Source organism: Melopsittacus undulatus, chromosome 9 (assembly GCF_012275295.1).
Source record: "Melopsittacus undulatus isolate bMelUnd1 chromosome 9, bMelUnd1.mat.Z, whole genome shotgun sequence".
NCBI lineage: Eukaryota > Metazoa > Chordata > Aves > Psittaciformes > Psittaculidae > Melopsittacus > Melopsittacus undulatus.
In genome coordinates this window covers 13291525-13310637 of record NC_047535.1, presented here as the reverse complement: position 1 = coordinate 13310637, position 19113 = coordinate 13291525, and the positions used below count along the sequence as shown (strand labels likewise).

The window sequence follows — 19113 nt, the reverse complement described above, 5'->3', positions numbered from 1 at the left end:
CATGTTACCAGCCTGGAGTTATCATTCATCAGCTGAGCCCAGGAACCAGAGTCACACCCAGGCACTGGGAGTGGGGAGCAGGGAATTGCTTCTCTCCCAGGTCTGCAGGAAGGGCCAGGGGTTGGTTTTCCCACCCAAAAATGCCCCTTCCTTGATGGCTCAGCATTCCCAGCCCAGCAGCACAGAAAGCCAGGGTGTCCCAAGCAGCACCTTGCTTCACTGGAGCAGGATCAAGACCCTCTCCCCGACCCCTCCAGCAACCCCGTGCTGCTCAAAGCCACCCGCTTCCCCCCAATCCAATTTAGGGAAGAGCATTAACTTGCCCAGAAGGGACTTTCATCCAGCTCTCCTTGGACAGTGACCAGATGGAGAGTGAAAGGGAAGGGTCACGGATAAGGCTCCTCAGGCAAAAAGGCTGCTAATGCAGGACTAGAAGGAAATAATCTACTTTGTAATACCCTGCATTTCTCCTAAATGCAGCTGTACTCTTGTGTACATTCTCCCATCTCAGCAGTTGGAAAGGTACACAAGGATATTTCCCCAAGCACTCATGTGAAAGGCACAAATCATCCACACCAGGGGGACATAAAGGCTGAAATGTGTTCCTGCTCCTAGCTGGAACAGGAACAGCAATGAGCTCTGCCCTCCCTGCCTCACCTTACTACCCCTTTGACACCTTCCCTTCCTGAAACTTGCTTTTAAACAAACCCCACAGACCAAAGTGCCCTGAAATGTCATTAATAGCTTTATAAACTAAGCTGAAACCTAGAGCTCCCCTCTCCCCAGCCCATAAAATTCCTTTATGCAGGCTGAGAAACTTTACAACAGGGAACAAACAAACTACTTCCATCCCTCTATGACTGGAGCAAGGAGCTGGAATCATTTTCCTCCTGTGTTTTCTTATAGTACCACACTAAGTAATATCCCCCTGAGCTGGGGTTGGGACCTTGTACTTTTTGGAGCAAGGTGGAAACGGGCATGTTCCCTAGGATCTGAGTGCTAAAGAGTGGAAGAGCACAGGAAAGCTGCTCCCATTCCCTTCTCCACCCCCAATCCCTGGCTGAGGAAAGGCAAAGCGATAAAGTCTTTATTGCAAACCCCCAGCGCTCCAACAGGAAAGGCTGAAAAACGAGTATCATGGGAGGATTGGATGCTGAAGCCGAGCGGATCCTTTCACAGGCGGCTGCAAGGCTTGTCAGGGGCCATGATGGATTACTGTCATCTGGCAGCATCAGGATTAATGATGTGGAGGTCAGAGGGGAGAATTCCAGAGGGAAAGGTCAGCAGCCGGGGGCACAGCAGAAGACTTGTTGCCTTTTGATGGCAAACTCATTTTACTGTACTTGCAAGGCTCTCTATTCTGCCGGCTCTCAAATGCTGTACTTACTGTGCCAGCAAAGGGCTAAAGCCTATCTCAGGAAGATGGCTGCCTCCTCTCCTACTTTTCCTGGTCTCTTTCTTTAGTACAACCCCAGCTACATAAGCACGGGCCATTCCTATGAGGAATCAGCCAAAGGGGATCACAAGGAGTCTGTTTCCACAGGAAAAGGGATGATTCACAGTTGAGGAGCAGGAGAGACCTCAGGAAGACAAACTCTAGGGCAGGGAAACTCTGGGAGAAGGAAGAAGCACCCCATTGCCCATGGTTTTCCAAAGGGAAAGACAGCTCTAATTACAACAGCAGATTCTGGAGTAAGGAGTTTTCCTGGAGGAAGCCTGGCTGTAGCTATAAACATCTCTATGCTTCCAGGGAACAAGAAGCCCTCTTTGCCAGGCTGTTTCACCCCGTTCAAGAGCCTCTTGTTTCAGGCAGATGTTAACAGAAGGCTTCTAGGGATAGGCTTCAATGTCCCCTATGTCCCTGGTGCTGGAGAGGAGCAACTGTTTGATTTCCCTCCTTCAAGAGCTATTTAAGAAGGGCCCAAGGAAGCTTTAAGCCCAGCTGATCTCTAAGGACTGTTTCTATACCTCTCAGCAATGACCCGGGGCACTGGCTGAGCCATTACACAGGTTCTGCTGCCCAGCCGCTGGCTTAGGGCTTAGGGCTGGGGCTCAGCTTTCCATTGCTTGAAAGGGAACTAAGCTTTGGACCAAAGTCTTCCTCACTCACCCAAGCATGCTGCCAAAGTTGGGTTTTCTTCTTCCTCTTCATCCTATCTAAGCCAGGCTTCAGAGTGAGGTCTAAATCTGAAGGTGTGAACTGCTTTTAAACAACAAAATACTGCTCCTGCGAGACTGTTTTTAGCCAAATTAGAGAAGGTGATTGATGAAAATGAAAATGCAAGTCCCCTCCCAGGGCCACTCTGTGATCTGCTCCCCTCGTGCTGAGCCATGCCCACTGCAGGGAGTTCCCCACATCAAGCAGCCTAAGCCATGACTTGCCCTGCACTCAAGAGACAAGAGCAGTTAATTATACCCAGCCTGGAGCAGTACTTTTCCAACCACCTCCCTTCCCCCCCATCCAATTTACTTTCAGAAGTGGCCATTTTTTAGTAAGGAACAAAGGAAGGTGAGAATTCCAAACCTTTATTCTGCAGAGCCACATTCACATTGCAATAAAGTACACTCTGGAGTGAAAGCCAGGCAGAGAGGGGGCATTCTGAAGCCACAACCTGTCCAAGGTAAGGAAAGAGCTGCTCTTTCCACCTTTCACTCTGAGCATGTTCAGAAAAGAAGCAGTATCAACCAGCCTGGTGAAGGCCACAGTGATTGAAAATGTATTTGAAGCAACTCTTGAAGAGATCTTCATGTTTCTTTGACAGGAGACAATGTGATTACCTGGTAGGAATGCTCTCCCCACTCTCCCAGCTCTGACAGAGGTAAAACACAGTTCAAATGCAAGCAAATCAACTTGAACCCTGCACTAGCTCAGCTCCTGGTGTGCCTGAATGCCTCTCCAAGGACAAACCCTGGCTGGCTTCATGCAGAGCCGCCTGCTCAGCCACCCCAGCGTTAGCTGTTGGCTTGACTGGATGGCAAGGTAAAAAGCAAAGCCTCCAGAAGGGAAACCAGCTTTTCCCTATGCTCCTTGTGGTGCCACAGCTGATGTAATCTCTCCTTGCACATGGCACTTCCCCAGCAGGCATCCTCACCTCCCAACAGGAATGTCACCACCTGATCTGCAAGCCTGCAGACCATTAGACACTCCTATCAAAGCGGGAGCTAGGCTAGAGGGTAATTAATCATGCTCTATTTGACAGGAGGCCCACTTCTTATCTGCACCCCTTTAAACGCCATCAGTTGCTGCTTCCCTCCTCGATAAATGAGGCTGACAGCAGCCCCTGATCAGATTTCAGCTGCTGAACCAGAGGCAGCCAAACTGGCATCACCCCTCTTGTGTTAGCCAAGGCTCCAGCCACATTCACCTTCCCAAAGTGGGCTCTTCTCCATCCCCAAACCAGATATCCCACAGACATTTCCAGCTCAGCTATGATCCAGCTGTTTGGCTGCCCAGTGTATTTGCTATTATGGATTACTTCTTCAGATGTTTAAACTGCCAGCAACTGAGGTGGGTTTCCATACCTATGGCCTCTGAACCAGGCAAACTCTTCTCTAGGCAGACAGGGGCAAATAGGACAGGACAGAAGCAAGGCAGGATTCACACAACCTCAACAACTGGAGCATCTTCATGCCAAATGATCCCACCTTTCCCATTTCAGTGCTGAGCTAATTTCACTGCTTGAGGGCTGTTAAGATGTAGGGGAAGAACACTTGGATCACAAATACAGGTGCAAGAACACCCATAGCAAAGAGGAAGTGCTGATATAAAGAAAGAGCTGGAGAAGACCAGGATTTGAGACACAAACATCCAGTTAGAGATGCTGGAGAAACATGGGACAATTTAACATCTCCATCTTCAGGGGAAGTAAGGAAAAACCCCACTCTGACTCCATCATTCTGTGTATGCAGGAACGAGCACCTGGGATTCAGACCTGGCAATCCTGGGAGCAGGCAGGTATCAGATGAATACAGAAGGGTTCATGCAAAGCAACACTCCCCACATCCTTTCCAGTTCATGTGTGTACCTTGTCCAGTGCCAGCTCGGTTTACAACAACACATTTCAGCTGTTCAAACCTCCTTTGTACTGGCTAAACTTAATACAAATCTCCTGGAAGACAGAACCAAGGCAACTTCCATCAGTACTTTCCCATTACAAACTGCAGCTTCCAATACAGTTTTTCTTTGGAGCTAAAGCAATATTCGCTTTAAAGCACTAGTTTTCAGTTGCTTAAAGCCAAGGGATATTCATTATTTGAATCGAGCTGTGTATTCTCCCTGAAAATATGGGGTATTTCCAGGCTTTTTTCAAATCAGACAGAAAAAGCTCATGCCTCAAGTCTGCAATTAATGTTTTGATGGCTGAAAACAGGAGAGGGAGGAAGTTTGGACTTCATGGGAAGGACCTGCTGGTAACTACGTCTAAGTTACTGCAGTTTGCAAACCAGCCTAAGTAAACTCCCGCAGAATACCAGCTTATGTAGCTGGTGGAGACTTTTAGTCACTGGGCACCTGTGGTTGATGAGCAAAACATTCCCTGCAAGAGCTTTCTGGAAGCTGCAGAGAGCCCTACCTCAGGGCCAGGCCGGGGCATCCCCAGAGGAGCTGGATTCAAGTTGTTCGGAGATCCCAAGCACTTTGCTTTGCATGTGGTTTTATCCTGCATCCCTTAGAAGTATTTCAGTGCATGGAGTTCTGTGTTCCCTGCTCCAGAAGGCTCAAACCACTTAAAGACTACTGAGGAATGTGAAGCAGAGTGTCAGTTCCCCTTGCAACTTCAGGGAAACCCATTCTTTCTAACAATATAAAGGTAAAACCCTACAATAGTTCACTGATTCCCACTGCTCACCATCTGCACAAGACACTAGTCACCACTCTTCCTGAAGCTGACCAAAGAGGCTCTTTAAAGGAGGTGCAGGAGGCACAGATGTAGCTGTGTACAAACCCAAGGCTCTCCTGGGGAAGAAGACTGCCTGGTTGATGGGGACCATCCATGCGACACCTTTGCAGTGCCTGAAGTGAGACTTTCCCCACTGCAGAACATCAGTTGTTATTCAGGGAAGCATTTGCTGTGGCTCAGCAGTAAGCAGGCAGCACGAGCAAAGGATGCTGAGAATTTATGTCTATTGATGTCTCATTTCAGGAGCTACGTTGCTTAGTTCAGACTCAAAAAGACCCCCAGAGGATCAAAAGAAGAACCCAGCAAAAAGGAATCAGTACAAGACTGAAGTGTATTCCCTGACCAACCATTTCATGAACACCACTTGGCTCATAGATAGAGGAATCCATCAGTAAACGCTTTTGTCAATTCCCTGGATTTGTTTTATTTCCCCATCCAAACGTGCAGACAGAGCATCCAACAGCAGGAAAACATTAAAACCACGCGCTCTGACTTACAAAGCCCCTTCTATGTATATACACATAAAGCCCCTGAATGGTCAAGCCATCTGGGAAAACCAAGGTCAGGAAGAAACCTTGACCAGAATGAGTAGAGCTTACAATTGAAGACATTTTATGAGGTCTTCACAAAGGCAGTACTTCAAATGAACAAACCAGCTTCCCCTGGAAGGCAGCCTTTCCTTACCCACCAGAGCACTTGGAGCTCTTCCCCATCAAACCCTTCTAGAGGAATGTCTTGCATGAACACTGCTTATCCTTCCAGGGGATCAAACAGTCCCCACTACTCCAGTGCTCTCAACCAGCACTAGTAGGATACAATCAGCTCAGTTCCCTGAAAAGGTATGGAAGGTATCTCTGACACTAAGCCTGAGCTCAGTAAATGAACTTGCCCATCTGGTTGCATATGTTGCTGTTATACAGTTCTTTCTAGTAATACAAAAGATGAGGCAAACACAAGATTATCCTGAGTTACTGTAATGGAAGCAACTGTAGCCTGGGTAAACTGCTCTGCCTGCAGCATTCTCAGTGGCAGGCAGAACAAATCCAGCCTCCATGCCTGCAACGCAGCCCCCTCCACAGGATATCAGCAGAGAAGCCCCAGCCCGTGGCCTTTACAACATCCATGAACCACAAACTTGCCCCGAGAGCAGCTCCTCATGCAGCAGGGGGTTAAGAATACAGCTTTGGAGAACCTCCCAGACCTCAAACCATCAAGGCTTAACCTGTCACAAGCCCCCAGATCAGCAATGAGGGTGGAGGGAAGCCACTGCTGAAGGTTTTTACCCCCACTCAGTCCAAGGAAAGACAACTTTTGGGTTGAAACTGAGGAAAAGCTGGACAAAGGGAAGGTGAAAGTGGTAATACAGCTAGTGAGCATCATCCCTCACAAGCGGCATCAGGTCAGTCTTGTCATAGCCCTGGTTCAAAGCTAGTCCTGCACACTAACTGCTCTCCCCTCCTCGCCCCATCTGCCCCTTCAATCACAGCCATGGTGGGACCCATTCACCTAAGCACATACAAGGAATAAAACATCCAACAAAAGAAGAGTTACAGCTTTCCTCTCATCTCCCTCTTCCATCATTATTGCCACTGAAGGGCCATTTTATCACTTGCAGCTGTGGTCATTCAGGGACAACCTGCTGTGCTCAGAGGCAGATGAGACCTGCACATTTGATCTGCATTAAGCCTGTTTCATGGCTTCACATTTCGAGGTACATTCCTAACAGCAGCATCAACCACCAAATCTTTTCATCCCTCCAACTACTCAGAAGCTCCTGTGAAATGGGGCATTTATCTCTCACATCAGGCTTTTTGGTGCAGCAGCAGTTAGCAATCTGTGCCCCATATCCAACAGCCCCAAACAAGGGGGGGCTCCTCCTGGACAACAGCAAAAGCCCCACCTTTACACCAGCAATGCTGATTAGCAGAGCTGCTTTCCAGTCCCTTCAGAAATGAGGTGCAAATGAAACCGCTCTTCACACATAGGAACTAAGAAACACAGCGCTTTGCTCTCAGGTGCAGTCCAGCTGCTGAAGAAACAGGCCAAGTTAAAAGAGCTCCTGTGCAGCAGGACACAGCAGCTCACATTGATGACAGAAGAGAAGCTGCCTCCTTTAGCTCAACCTATGCTGGTCAGTTCTATCAACCTGAAGGTATTTAGCTCCCCAGAATCCTTCTCCCTCTTGCTTTTTGGGGGATCCAAACATACAGCAAACCCATAACTACCCCTACTCCGCATTCAGCCACCTTCCCAGCACGGAGGCTGGATTTGTTCTGCCTGCCACTGAGGATGCTGCAGACAGGAGCAGTTTGCCAAGTGCCCAGGCTAGAGCTGCATCCATTGCTGGACAGTGAGGGCCAAACCCTTCCAGCCCCTCTGGCAGAGGACTGCCTGATTCACATCTCTCCCCCATGGGTCCTGGGCCCTTAAGATTTCAGTTTCAGTCCTTCCAGCAAGCACAAAACCAAGGGAGTCTCCAGCAAACAAATGCATTGGAAATGCCCAGATGATGAAAACCTCAACTCTGCCAGCAAGCAGCTGGTGACCAGCTCAGGCCCTGCGTGGGCAACGTGTCAATTATGAATAATTGAAAGGGAATAGGAAGGAGACACTGAAGTATGAAGTGGATTTCTCTCTGGGTAGCTGGAGGTTTCTATTGCTGCCAATCACACCCTGCAGATGATTGTCTTGTCTGTCAGTCATCCCAGCCCTTACATTAACATGTGAGCTCAGGTTAACACGGGCAGGTAAACTAATCAAGCCTGGTTATGACTCTGCACACAAAAGCCAAAACCACCAGCAAAACCCAGCTCTCATTTTTACCTGCCTTGGGCAGCACAACCTCAAACTGCAGGAGAGGGAAAGCTCACCCAGGTCATGCCAGGGAAAACAGGCATGGATTTGAAGAGCTATTGGAATAGCTGCATTTTGGATCGCCTTCCCTCTGCTTGGGATCTACTCATCCACACAGCAGGATGCATCTGAAGATGCAGAGCTCAAAAACCAACTGGAAATAAGACTCTAGCTCCAGCACAGCAACCAAATCACCTTCAAATACATAAGGCTGAGGTGGTGCAGCTTTATCCTTTATTAGACTCTCAGGGAACAATGCCGGTGACACCAAGGCAGCCTCACTTCCAAATAAGCATGACTGGGCTTGTTTGCTCCGGCACACTCTGAAAGCATCATGCCATGAGGATGGAAAGAGTCCTTCATACATCTGTTCTTCATACCTCCCTTCAGCAGACTCTTTGGGAACAAAGAAAAGGTCTATAGCACAATTTAATGCTTGCTTTCTGTGTTGAAGAGTGTCTGGCCTGGAGAGGTAATGGAGGAGAGCACTACAAAGGATCTACCACAGACATTCAGAGATGTCTATTTTATACAGCAGCACATATGATGAACAGTTTGCAATGAGGGGACTGTGCTTTCATAACTAGGGGACAAAGACTTGTGGCATCTCAGCTGAGCTCCTTCACATGTGCATCACCACTCCTGCAGCCAAGAGAGATGCAAGTTGGTGACACCACAGGGAGGAATGTGAGAAACGGGGCAGCTCCTCACTCAGTTACACAAGATAACTGAACAGAAAGCTGACAAATTGCCAATCTGCAGGAAATGTGGCTTGGTGTCTGTTTTCCCAGTCCCCAGATTGCATGCTGCTACTCCATGCAGGCTCTGAAGGCACTCACACTCAGCTTCCAAATGCCAGTGAAATCGAACACAAGAAGATGTGCGATCATACCACATGAAGGGGAGACCAGAGAATTCCTAATGGTGCTGGGTTCCTTGGGGAACCAAGCTTCTTGGTCTCTTCAGTGCATAGACAACATGAGTATTAGGTAGGAGGATAAAGAAATAGCATCTGTGTAATTAAGTTACAATGCAGGTCCTTTCCTACCACACCACTTATATCCCAAGGCAAAGATCTCAAGTCTTACCACTGCTCTTCCACCTGATCAAGGTTCAAGGGTTGGATGTGTTCTTTCAAGCTCAGAAGGGAAGAAATCATGGGCGGCAGCACCCCTTTGCCCCACTGTACCCCATCAAGTTCAAACAAATGCTCACTCACCCCTCTTCTGCATGAAGATGAAGAGGTCATCCAGGAACTCCTTCCGTTCAGGGTCACTATCCAGTTCATAGAGCTATGGGGGGGGAAATAAGGATGAAGGCACAAGCCACAATGCAACAGAAAGATCAAGTAATAATATCAGCTTCTTCCATTGGGATCTGGTGCTTGCACTGGAAGGTGAAAGCAAAACAAGGAAGGATTCCTGAGCGCTTTGGTGGCCAAGGCTGCTGTGCCAGTTAAAGGACCCTTCTTACTGGTTGCCTTGCTCAGCCCCTCAGTAACTCATCCAGGCACAGCAGAGACCAGTGCCCCAAAGGGAACAGGATTCGACCCGGTTAACAGCACTGCTACAGAGCAGGGTTTGAAACCACCTGAAAGCAAAGGGGAGAGGAAGTATTAAGGCAAGCGAGACAGAAAGATGAGACAACCCAAAGGAAGGTGACAGTGGTTCAGGACAGCTTACTGTCTGTACCCTTGAAGCACTGGATGGGTTAAGCTCTCTGCAGCTTTTCCCAGCCTCAGGATTCCCTCCTTTAGGGATTGTCACCTAAGTGACAAACTGATCCCTTGAAGGAGAAGAGGAAAGGAGTGAGCTTTCCTGTAACTCCTAATGCCTGCAGGAAAGACTCCTCTAAAGTAAGCCCCAAAACCTTTAAAACTAGCAGAAACCAGCCTGGAAATTAGCTGCAGAAATCATTTTACCATCAGGCATAACCACCTAAGCATTTAAAGCTCCCTAGGCAGCTATTCCAAAGGAGAGGCAGTGTGTGTTAGCATTAGCCACTGCTTTCCAGAAGGAAAAAGCAGAAGTGTCATCTCACAAGTGCCTCTTCCCCAGAAAGATCTAATTCTCACCTAGCCAGAATCCTGTGAGGCCACAAAGTGACAGGCTGAGAGGGCTCAAGTCCATCCCTCACTGAGATACAGGACAGATGACAAGAGAGAAGACAACACTTCACATGAAGAGGTCAGTTCCTTCTCCTGTCCGCACTGAGGAGGAATCCTGCATCACTCCAGGGAATTATGTGCTGCTTGTGGAGCAGTTCAATGGAAAAGCAAAGATTCCCTGGGAAATACATATTCCAGCCTCTGTAGGTGCTGCTAGCTACTTGGTATTCACCCAATTCAGGAGAAGGGCTTTTTGGGCTCATTTCCTGTGAAGCTCCGTGCTTTCTCACATCCCAGCTCGGGGAAGAGAACACAGCAGTGTATTTGCAGAGCAATTAGCTGCCCCCTTTCAGAAAGAGCCGGCTTGGTTTCAAATGAATTCCTCTGGTTGATGTGACACACAGCTGCCACATTCAAATCCAGGTTCAAGAAACAAAACACCCTTCTCTCAGCTGGAAAAAGTATCGACGAATATTATAAATGCCCAGAGCCACCTTAGTAAGTCTTAGTTCAAATCATATTCCAGCGAGCAAAAGCAACAAAATAGCCCCAAACCAGCAGGTCTGTAAGCAGGACAAAGCAGTTTAGTTACAAATTCACTACAGAGGAACAGTGAGGGCTCCACATTGACCCTCTGGCACTGATCAGGGAAATCCCCCCCCCAAATCCCATGATTCCACTGACCTTGGCAAAGTCTCGGGAAATTTCTCTTCCTCTGCATCCATCACCTTCATCGCTCCAGGTCACGTTGCCGTTCTAAGGAGAGAGAAACAACAGGGTGTAAGGATCTGCATGGAAAGGCTTTGCAGGCAGTTCCAAATGCTTCCAAATAGGCATTTTTTGGAGGCAAACACACATGCAAAAGCAGCTGCTTAGACCAAGGTGACTAGAAAGACGGGGGACATTGGTGCATTTGTCCCAGTACACTTTCCTGGAAAGTGGCATTTCACTTTCCAGGCTGCTACCAAAGGCAGGGGAAGTTTCTAGCCCTAAGTTTTTCCCTATGGAATTGCATCACCAAGAAGTTGTCTTGGCACCAGGAAAAGCCATTCCAGAGAAAAGCCCTCAGTCTGCTGAAACTTGTAGGAGGTGCTCTTCTGCAATGAGGTTCAGCACCTAAAGAGGTGCTCTCTGTGTCCTTCCTTTTACCAAGTGCTCATCCTAGAGCCCCTAGGAAAGGTGCAGGTGTTACTCAAGCATCCCTCACTCCTACCAGGCAACACTTGGAAATGCCCTTCTGTCCTCCCCCAGCCTGCCTGCAAAACCAGAACAGGGAGATAAACCCTTTGGAAAGCTTCTTGCCCACCCAGGACATTTCCTCCTGGAAGCTGCTGGATGTGGATTGTCCTCATAGAAATGGAAAGCTCAGCTTTGCTGGATTAAGGTTCATTCTTCTCAGGCATTAAAAGGATTACTCTAGTTGGGCCTATTCCACTTGGTAAATCATCAGCCTGAAATGATCACCAGAAGGAGCAGCCTCTGGCAGTATGGCACAGGCCAGAGGAATGATCACGAGATACATTCAAGCATCTTTAAACCATAAACTTCTTGAAGTGCTCCAGAACCACTCAGTGCAAGAGAAGAACCAAATCCACTCAACACAGTACTGCTGATTACCCTGTCCTGATAAACACACAGCATCGTAGCACAGAAAAGCACTCAGGATAGATAGCAAGAGGTCTCAGCACAGGAAAAGCCAGCATGTGAATTAGAGAGGTGGTCCAATACCTGAAATCTTGGAGTCATCTGGTTGTGACACATCCATTGAATTAGAAAGATGAATAGCTCCCGTCAAGGCCGGGCAAAGCTACACTTCCCCCTTTAAACAACACTGCAGTGAGCTGCCCTAATGCCTGCTGATTTAGTTTGAGCCAGTAATTCCTGCTGGAAAGTCAATTATCCAGCGAGTCCCATCAACTGAAGGATATTTAATGGGGGATTATTGCCACTTCTGTTATGTCAGCTGTTTATTACAGCAGATCAATTCCCAGCCCTCTCTAGGAAGGGATCTGAAGCCTGGTTTTGTTCACAGGAGGATTCATCTTGGTGTCCTTTGCTAGCAGAGATAAAAACCGTAGGGTTTTGCTAATTACGGCAACATCCAGCTGCTCCTCAACCCCTCCTGCCTGTTAACTGGGATCAACAAACCTGTGTGACCAGTTAGAACAAGAGATGGTCACTTTGGAAGGCAGCAGGTATTTCCCATCCTCAACTTTACACACTCCAAAGCACAATGATTTAGAGGGAGCTGAGCCAGTTTCTTCCCAAGTGGGTATTTGCTTATAAATCCAGAGGGCAAAACTGCTCCTGGTGCTAAGCTGGGTGCTCCAGGAAGCAAAACACTTGCTTTCATTGGGGACTTTGGTCATGCTGAGAGCTTATTCTGCTACATTTGAGGAAGGGACAGGAAGAAGAAGGCTTAAAGGAGACAATTCTTTACTGCCAATGGGTTTGAACTTGTTAAAATGTCAAGAAACAAAATGTTCCATGGGATTAAAGACTCTTGAGAAGTTATTTTACTTTTAATATGTGAAGACAAGGGGTAACTGGAAAAGAATGCCAAGATTAAGGTTTGATACAGAGAATAAGCAGAATATCTACAACCTACTTCCATTAATACACCCTAAGATGCTTGAGGGCACAGAAGTAACGCTCCCCCACATCCCACTAGTGAAAAGGAGCTTAAAGCTTGCTGAAGCCATCAGTGTTTCACCATATGTCCACAAAAGTGGCAGGGATGGATATAACCTGGCATGACACGGAGTGAGCCAAGGTGAGAGCCGGCAGCCAGCATTAGCATTTCCTCCTGCAGTAGCTGCAAAGGTTTAAAGCCAGTTACACTCCCCATGTTAAGCTATCAGAGGAGATAAGGAGAGGGCTTCTCATGCACCTCAGTGTAAACCAGCACAAGCTGGCAGTGTGAGGCCAGAGCACAGGTTTGGTCTGGGTGGCAGAGTTCGCAGAGTCTCGGGCTGGTGTGAAATGTCAGCTCAGCAGCTGGGAATAAAGCCTTATTTATTCAGAGAGCAGAGTACATCCACTACAGGCGCTTTCCCAGGCTCAGCTTTGATCTTGAGGGACCACTGCTACCAAAACCTTTGGGTCCATGCCAAGGTTACAAGCGAAGGTATCAAATACTGGCAGGGTTCAGAAGAGCCACTCGAGCACAACTGGAAGGGGTAAATCAGTAAAGAGCCCCACAAAGCTCCTGAAGCAGCTCCCGAAGCAAGAGATGCTTCATATGCAGAATAAACTACATTTTGCACAGCAAGAGAGCTCAGCAGGAGCTTTGGTATCAAGCTTCCTTTCCATTCCTCCTAGGAAAACAAAGTTACCCTATGCTGAGAAGCCCTCCTCTGTACGAACAGCAGGAACCTGAGAAATCAATATATCCTCACAAGTCATTAAAAGACCTTTGTATAAGTCAGGCAATAGTAACAGGAAGGAAAAAACACTGTTGAGAGAAGCAGGGCATTCTCTGGGGAGAGTCCTGCTTCTCCCTCTGCCTGTCTGCACCAGGGGAATTTGCTGATGTTTGACAAACAGCCTCTGCATTACCACCGGCAGGAATTTATCTGCTTTCTTGCAGAAGGTGGGAGAAGCCCTCAGTGCAAAGCCTGAGTGAGAAGGCAGAGGTGTTGGGAAGGGCTGGCCACCTCCACTGCCTTCCCCCTGCAGACACCTCCATCAGAGCCCCCCAGGGCTCCCCCTGCCCGAGGCTGCAGACCTGGCTTCAGAAGTAATTATATCTGGACCTATTTTAGGATTACTCCCTAACCACCTGGAATATCTTATTAGATGGAAGCTCAGATGTCCAGAGCAATTTTGGTTTCCAATCCCACATTAAAAAGGCAGAGTTAACCCTGAGTTGCCAAGCAGACAAGAAAAGGGGTGGATGCTTTCCTCCTTTGCCCAGCCCATTCTTTTGAGGACAAAACCCTTACAAACAAGCAGCCTCAGGCCCTCCCAAATGTTCCCATCTCACATGTCTGTCCCTCACAGAGACCAAGGAACTCATCAAACCCCTGTGCTCAACATGAAGTATTAAGGAAAACAACAGCTCAACATCTCCTTCTCCAGTCCTGCCTGCACAAGCTGCAGTTAGTGTGCAAACAGGGACCTTGATGAGAAACTGGAAATGCTCCTTTTCTAGGTCATTCTCTTCCCCCCCAGTCTGATCCAGTTGTTTGAGAAAAGCTCAGCTAAAGCCCACTGAGGTTTTCTCAGACTACCAGGTCGCATTCAAATGGGAAACTGAACTGAAGAGAACCCACTAAAGCTTTAATATGTAAAAGTAAAGGGGAAACAAAACTTTCTGGTGTGAAACTCAGCACCATTCTGCACCTCCTTACTGCAGACCCGTACTCTTGACAGAGCTTTTAGGCTAGAAACCTGCTGAAATACCCACTTGGGGCTAAAGGTTGCAATGCAAAAGAAAGCCCCTCCCCTACCCCATGGGTTAACTGAAAGCACTGAGTCAATGAAAAGGTAGAGGGGCAGCAATTTCAGGATTATCAGAGAATCCCCCAAATTCCTTTTGTGGGTTGAGTTAAGCCTTAGGAAGTGAAACAGATGCTATTAGAAAGAAAACTGTTGTACTACAAACCGCTGATAAGATCAGGACTACAGCCCTGAGCTGCAAGTTCTCAAGCATGGAGAACCAAGTTATAATTACTGTGTGCACAAGCTCTGCTGGAACTGGAATAAACCTTTCCCAGTCTGACTAATAACAGCTCAATTCAATAGCTGCAAGCTTCAAAGCCTGCTTTGGAAAACCTTGGAGTGATGGCAGGAATTGCAGGGAGGATGGGGAAGGAAAGAGAAAGAATGGATTGAAGTTAACAGATTAATTGCCTTTATTTATTAAGGCCTAGCGAGCGCAGCACCAATGTAGTTCTTTGCTTCCTTATCCTTAAGGAAAAGTTGGGCTCTTTGTGAATGACTCCTAATCACAAATACTCAGAGGAATTAACTAAAACCTAAGTGACAAGAAGATTTGTTCAGTCCTATAATGGTTGTGGGAGGAGAAATTTGCACTGCCACAGGAGAGTCTCAGATCCACCCTGAAGTGAGGAAACAGTGCAAGAGGATAACACATGCGAGTACCTTCCACCTCCTGCCTCCAGCATCAGCTGGAATGTCTCTAAATTGGCACCAAGAGAAGCTGAAACTATTCCTAAACTTAGCACCTGTAAAAAGATGCTAAAATAAGCCTCATCTTCCCCAGGATATAAATGAGCTTCTCACTCTGCTCCTTTGCATCCAGATTTAGCACAGTCACTGCAAATATTATACAGTCCTGCTGAAGCCTATGCAACTGCCTCCTGAGACGAAGAGCTGGGGGAATTCTCTGATGTCTAATACAGGTTGTTTGTAGGCTGCTGCCTCCAGTCATCAACACAAGCTGTTTTCTTGGTTCTCCTCTCTCATACTTGATGTCCTAACCCAAAAGGTGACTTTTGCTCCAGTCACTGATGCTGAAGTTGTGAACACCAAGTGAGGTGCTAAGGCAGAAGCAGGCTGTCATGGGGATGAAGACTTCATCAAACCTAAGCTATGAACTGCAAGAGAAGTTCCTGTCAGCTTTCAGTAAGACAGAAAGCAACTATCTGACATGAGCTCTTCACGAAGAATTCTCCGCCCACCCCATCACAAAGATACTGAGTGACCCACATAAGGAATTAAAAATCCTTATGGATTGGGCCCTGGACACCTGAAATAACTTTGAGGCAAAAATGCACTGTGTGAAATGCAACTTCTTTATCCCTGGGACCTTCACCCCCACTGGATTAATGAGTATCTCCTGAGCAATAGCTCAATACACACACCACTTGAGGCACATACTTAAAGGTTCTGGAATCTCAGCCGCTCATTCCTAGACCCTAGAGCAAAAGCAAAGTAATTATTTTAAGCTGACTTATCTTAATAAACCCCATGACCTTTGTCAAAGTTTAGGGCAGGATTTTCAGGAGCAACTGGTGATTTCTGAGAATCTACCATGAAACTTCCCCAAAAAGCAGACCACAAACCACTCTCAAGACAGCTGCTTCACAGGGACTTACCTTGCTGTGTTTAACACGGCATTCATATCAGCTGATGCCTGAAAACCTTGGCTTCATTTTTACATTCCACCCAGGAATGCACATACTAACGTGTGTGCTGTAGTAAACAGCCTGGCAAAACTGCTCCTGGTAGTGCTGCACACCAGCCTGGAGTGGAAAAGGAGCAATTCAGAGGTCCTGCCTTCCCTACACAGCTCTCCCTGGTAACCAGAGCCATCCCCAAGCAATGTGAGAAGCCACAGGCCGAGGACCCACACCTTCCAGCTGCTAAAAGCATCATTTTCACCCACAGAATTAAAGCCTCAGTTTTCTTCAAAGAGAGGCAAAGCCACAACACCCTTTTCCCAGGATTGATTTGGGATGGATTTTCAGGGGCTTCAAGTGAGCTGAGCACACACACACACACACCCCGCCCCAGCTCTTCTTTCGGGCCTGCAACTCCCTGACAAGCAACTGCCTTCACTCCCTTGTTTTGTGCTGACAAGATTCCCACCGCCCCTGTGCCATAAGCTGAGCCAGCTCTTTTGTCTGCTGCCTTGTTCTACAATTATTTACTTGGCTATCCAGGACGGAACAGAATGGGGCTTCATCTTGCTGGTAGATTCCACCTTCCTGCCATCCTCATGCCACGTACCTTCCAGGCAGCATTAAATACACTTTCGACATACATTTTTTCTCCAAGGGCATCACTGTCAGAAGCACAATCTACCCTTGAAAGAAGACATAGAAGTGACTTTTCCGCCCCTCCTTCTGCAAGCAAGAGCCATTATGCATACCACAAATACTCCCAGAGCAGAGCTGGCTGGAAGCAGTGTATCCCAACTGGTTATTAGCCTCCATCTCAAGAAGAGCTAAAAGAGACAAGATGAGGAAGCATTCAGAAAACCAACTGGAGAACACAGGCTCTTCTGCATTTGATCCTGGCTTTTTCAGCCTAGTACAACCATTTTACATAAAGGCAGAACTAAAACCCCAGTATCTTTAAAGTAAGCCTTTGAAATAGGAACATCAAGCTGTCATGCCAACTAACAGCTCTTGTCTGCCCACCACATTCATTCCTACACCTCCAGCAAGCCTTACCAGCTCAGAAGTAGTACACTGCAGTTAAATTTTTACTCCCTGCTATGCAGGCTGCACTGGTGAATACAAACAAGTTCATCTGCAATATTTACCCTGCCCAAGGTGAATATTCTGCACCAGCATCACTAATACTGGCCACTTCAGTATGGCATTTTCAGCACCTTAAGGACAGGGTTTACCAGTACGCCACTGGGAATATAAGCTATGCTTTACTGGGGCTGTACTGGAAACCCAGTATTCCATCTCCAAATGTCACATTTCCTTTTAATTTGGCTTCCTGGGGAAGCTCTGTGCACTCTGGCTTCCAGAAGAAGCTGCTCTGACATCAGTCTAAGGTACCGTCTTCTACCATAACACTTGATTACTGCTGCAAGGAGCCATAGTAACTGGATCAGTGTTAGTACACAATATGCCAGCTGTAAACCAGTGCTTTTATCCTTATATTTTTTGCTATTTCAAATCGGCTAAGACCAGATCTAGCTTGCTTAATGGTCATCTTCCAAGAACAGGGCAAATGACCTAGCAATCAAGCCTACCAATTCAGTAAGATTCCCAGGACTCTCACAAGATAAGCAAATATTGGGAAGAAACACAAAGACATCCTGTTAGCACCAGCTGAACTAGACATAAACCAGCCAAAGAAGATGCTAAGCTTATTTGGGGTTATTTTGAACATGATCCCCCTAACAACAGAGCCCTGTCTATAATTCTCCACCCAGAGACCCTGAAGAGGAAGTTACTCCGAGCCAGTAAATACAGAAGCAGCTTCTCTAGTGAGCATCCCCTGACATACCCACCTCATGTCCCTACAACAGCTTCAGCAGCTTCTTTCAACCCAACCCCTCTTGAGAGGCACCCTCAGAGAAAACACAGCAGGAGCTGGATGCCTGCTGCATCCCATGCACCAGGGCTACTTCACCAGCATGCTTTACAAGACCAAGAGTACAAATGTCATCCACCTCATCACTTAGAGGAGTTCCTGCCATGCAGCAGTGTAGAAACATCAAAGTGGTCCCAGTTCAGAGGGAGCCTCCCATTCCATGAGCCTTATGGAATGGGGGAAAAACTAAAGGTTGCTGAGCTTTAGCAGTTCCTCCTCAAACTGCTGCCTGTGACAGCATGAAATGAACCATCTTATGCATGCAACCAAGGGGAGAACCTGGCCAGAGAGCCCACAGCAAGCCTTCAAACACCCATGTTTATCAGTCAGCACAAAGCAGCTTCCACTTTACTACATTGGGTTTGCATGAGATATGGAAAACCAGCTCTGGTTTTGTCCAGTTTTTTAGCTCAAAGAACTCTATCTGAAGCAAACCCTCTTCACACCCAGGTTAACATCTGTAGAAAAGGACAATTCAGTCCTACTTTATCTTTATTTAAACCATGCAGTCCTTTAGCTCAATTTCAATATACATAAATGCTGTGTAAGTCTCTGACAGCCTGCTCAAATTAGCTCTGGAACAGAACAGCACCCAAGTGCTACATTAACCAAAATACCCCCTTAGAAAAGAATCCTTGATCCTCTGGCATTTACCTACAAGGAGGTAGTAATTCTCCATTCAGAGACAGAATTAGCTTCCTTCCAAAACTAAGCAGTAGCAAGTTAGCACTCTCCTTCCCACACATGAAATAGAGTGGCTCTGCTTCCCCACAAAATCAGGACATATGCTCTTCCCTGCCTGCCCACACCACAAACCAGAAATCCAGCCAAGATCACAGCATCCCCCAGGTCTTACACAAAGGGGTTATAGATGTGAAATAACTCGAGGCATTAGCAGGCAAGTGCCTGCACCCAAAATAAATATAGCACCAGCCTGTTCCCCTCTGAATGGCAGCGCAGCAGGGAGACAGAAGATAATAAACGAGCCAAGGATCAAACCTCCACCTACTCACAAAGGTTCTGAGAGTGTGGGGGATTTGTATCTGTGAAGCAAATCAAGCTCTTGTGCTATCTCTTTATAATAGAACAAGCCTGGCAGAACACACCAGGGCAGCATTACTCTGCACGTGCCCTGCTCTCCCACTCTTTCCAAAGCTCCTGTAACAGGGTACCAGGCTAAAGAAACTCTTGGTCTGGCTGAATCTGGGTTTTCTTAGAAGGAAGTAACATTAA

The 19113-nt window shown here is 47.3% G+C and overlaps 1 protein-coding gene across 2 annotated transcripts in view; it reads right to left on the bottom strand.

The window, feature by feature from the left end:
• Window positions 1-19113, bottom strand: part of ARID3B (AT-rich interaction domain 3B) — a 29716-nt gene that overhangs the window by 7221 nt on the left and 3382 nt on the right. For both annotated transcript variants that reach the window (XM_034066509.1, XM_034066510.1), the window contains exons 3-4: window positions 10543-10614; window positions 8971-9043 (exon numbers count right to left, since the gene is read on the bottom strand). In XM_034066509.1, coding sequence (XP_033922400.1) covers window positions 8971-9043; window positions 10543-10614 — 145 coding nt within the window. The remainder of the gene's footprint in view (window positions 1-8970; window positions 9044-10542; window positions 10615-19113) is intronic.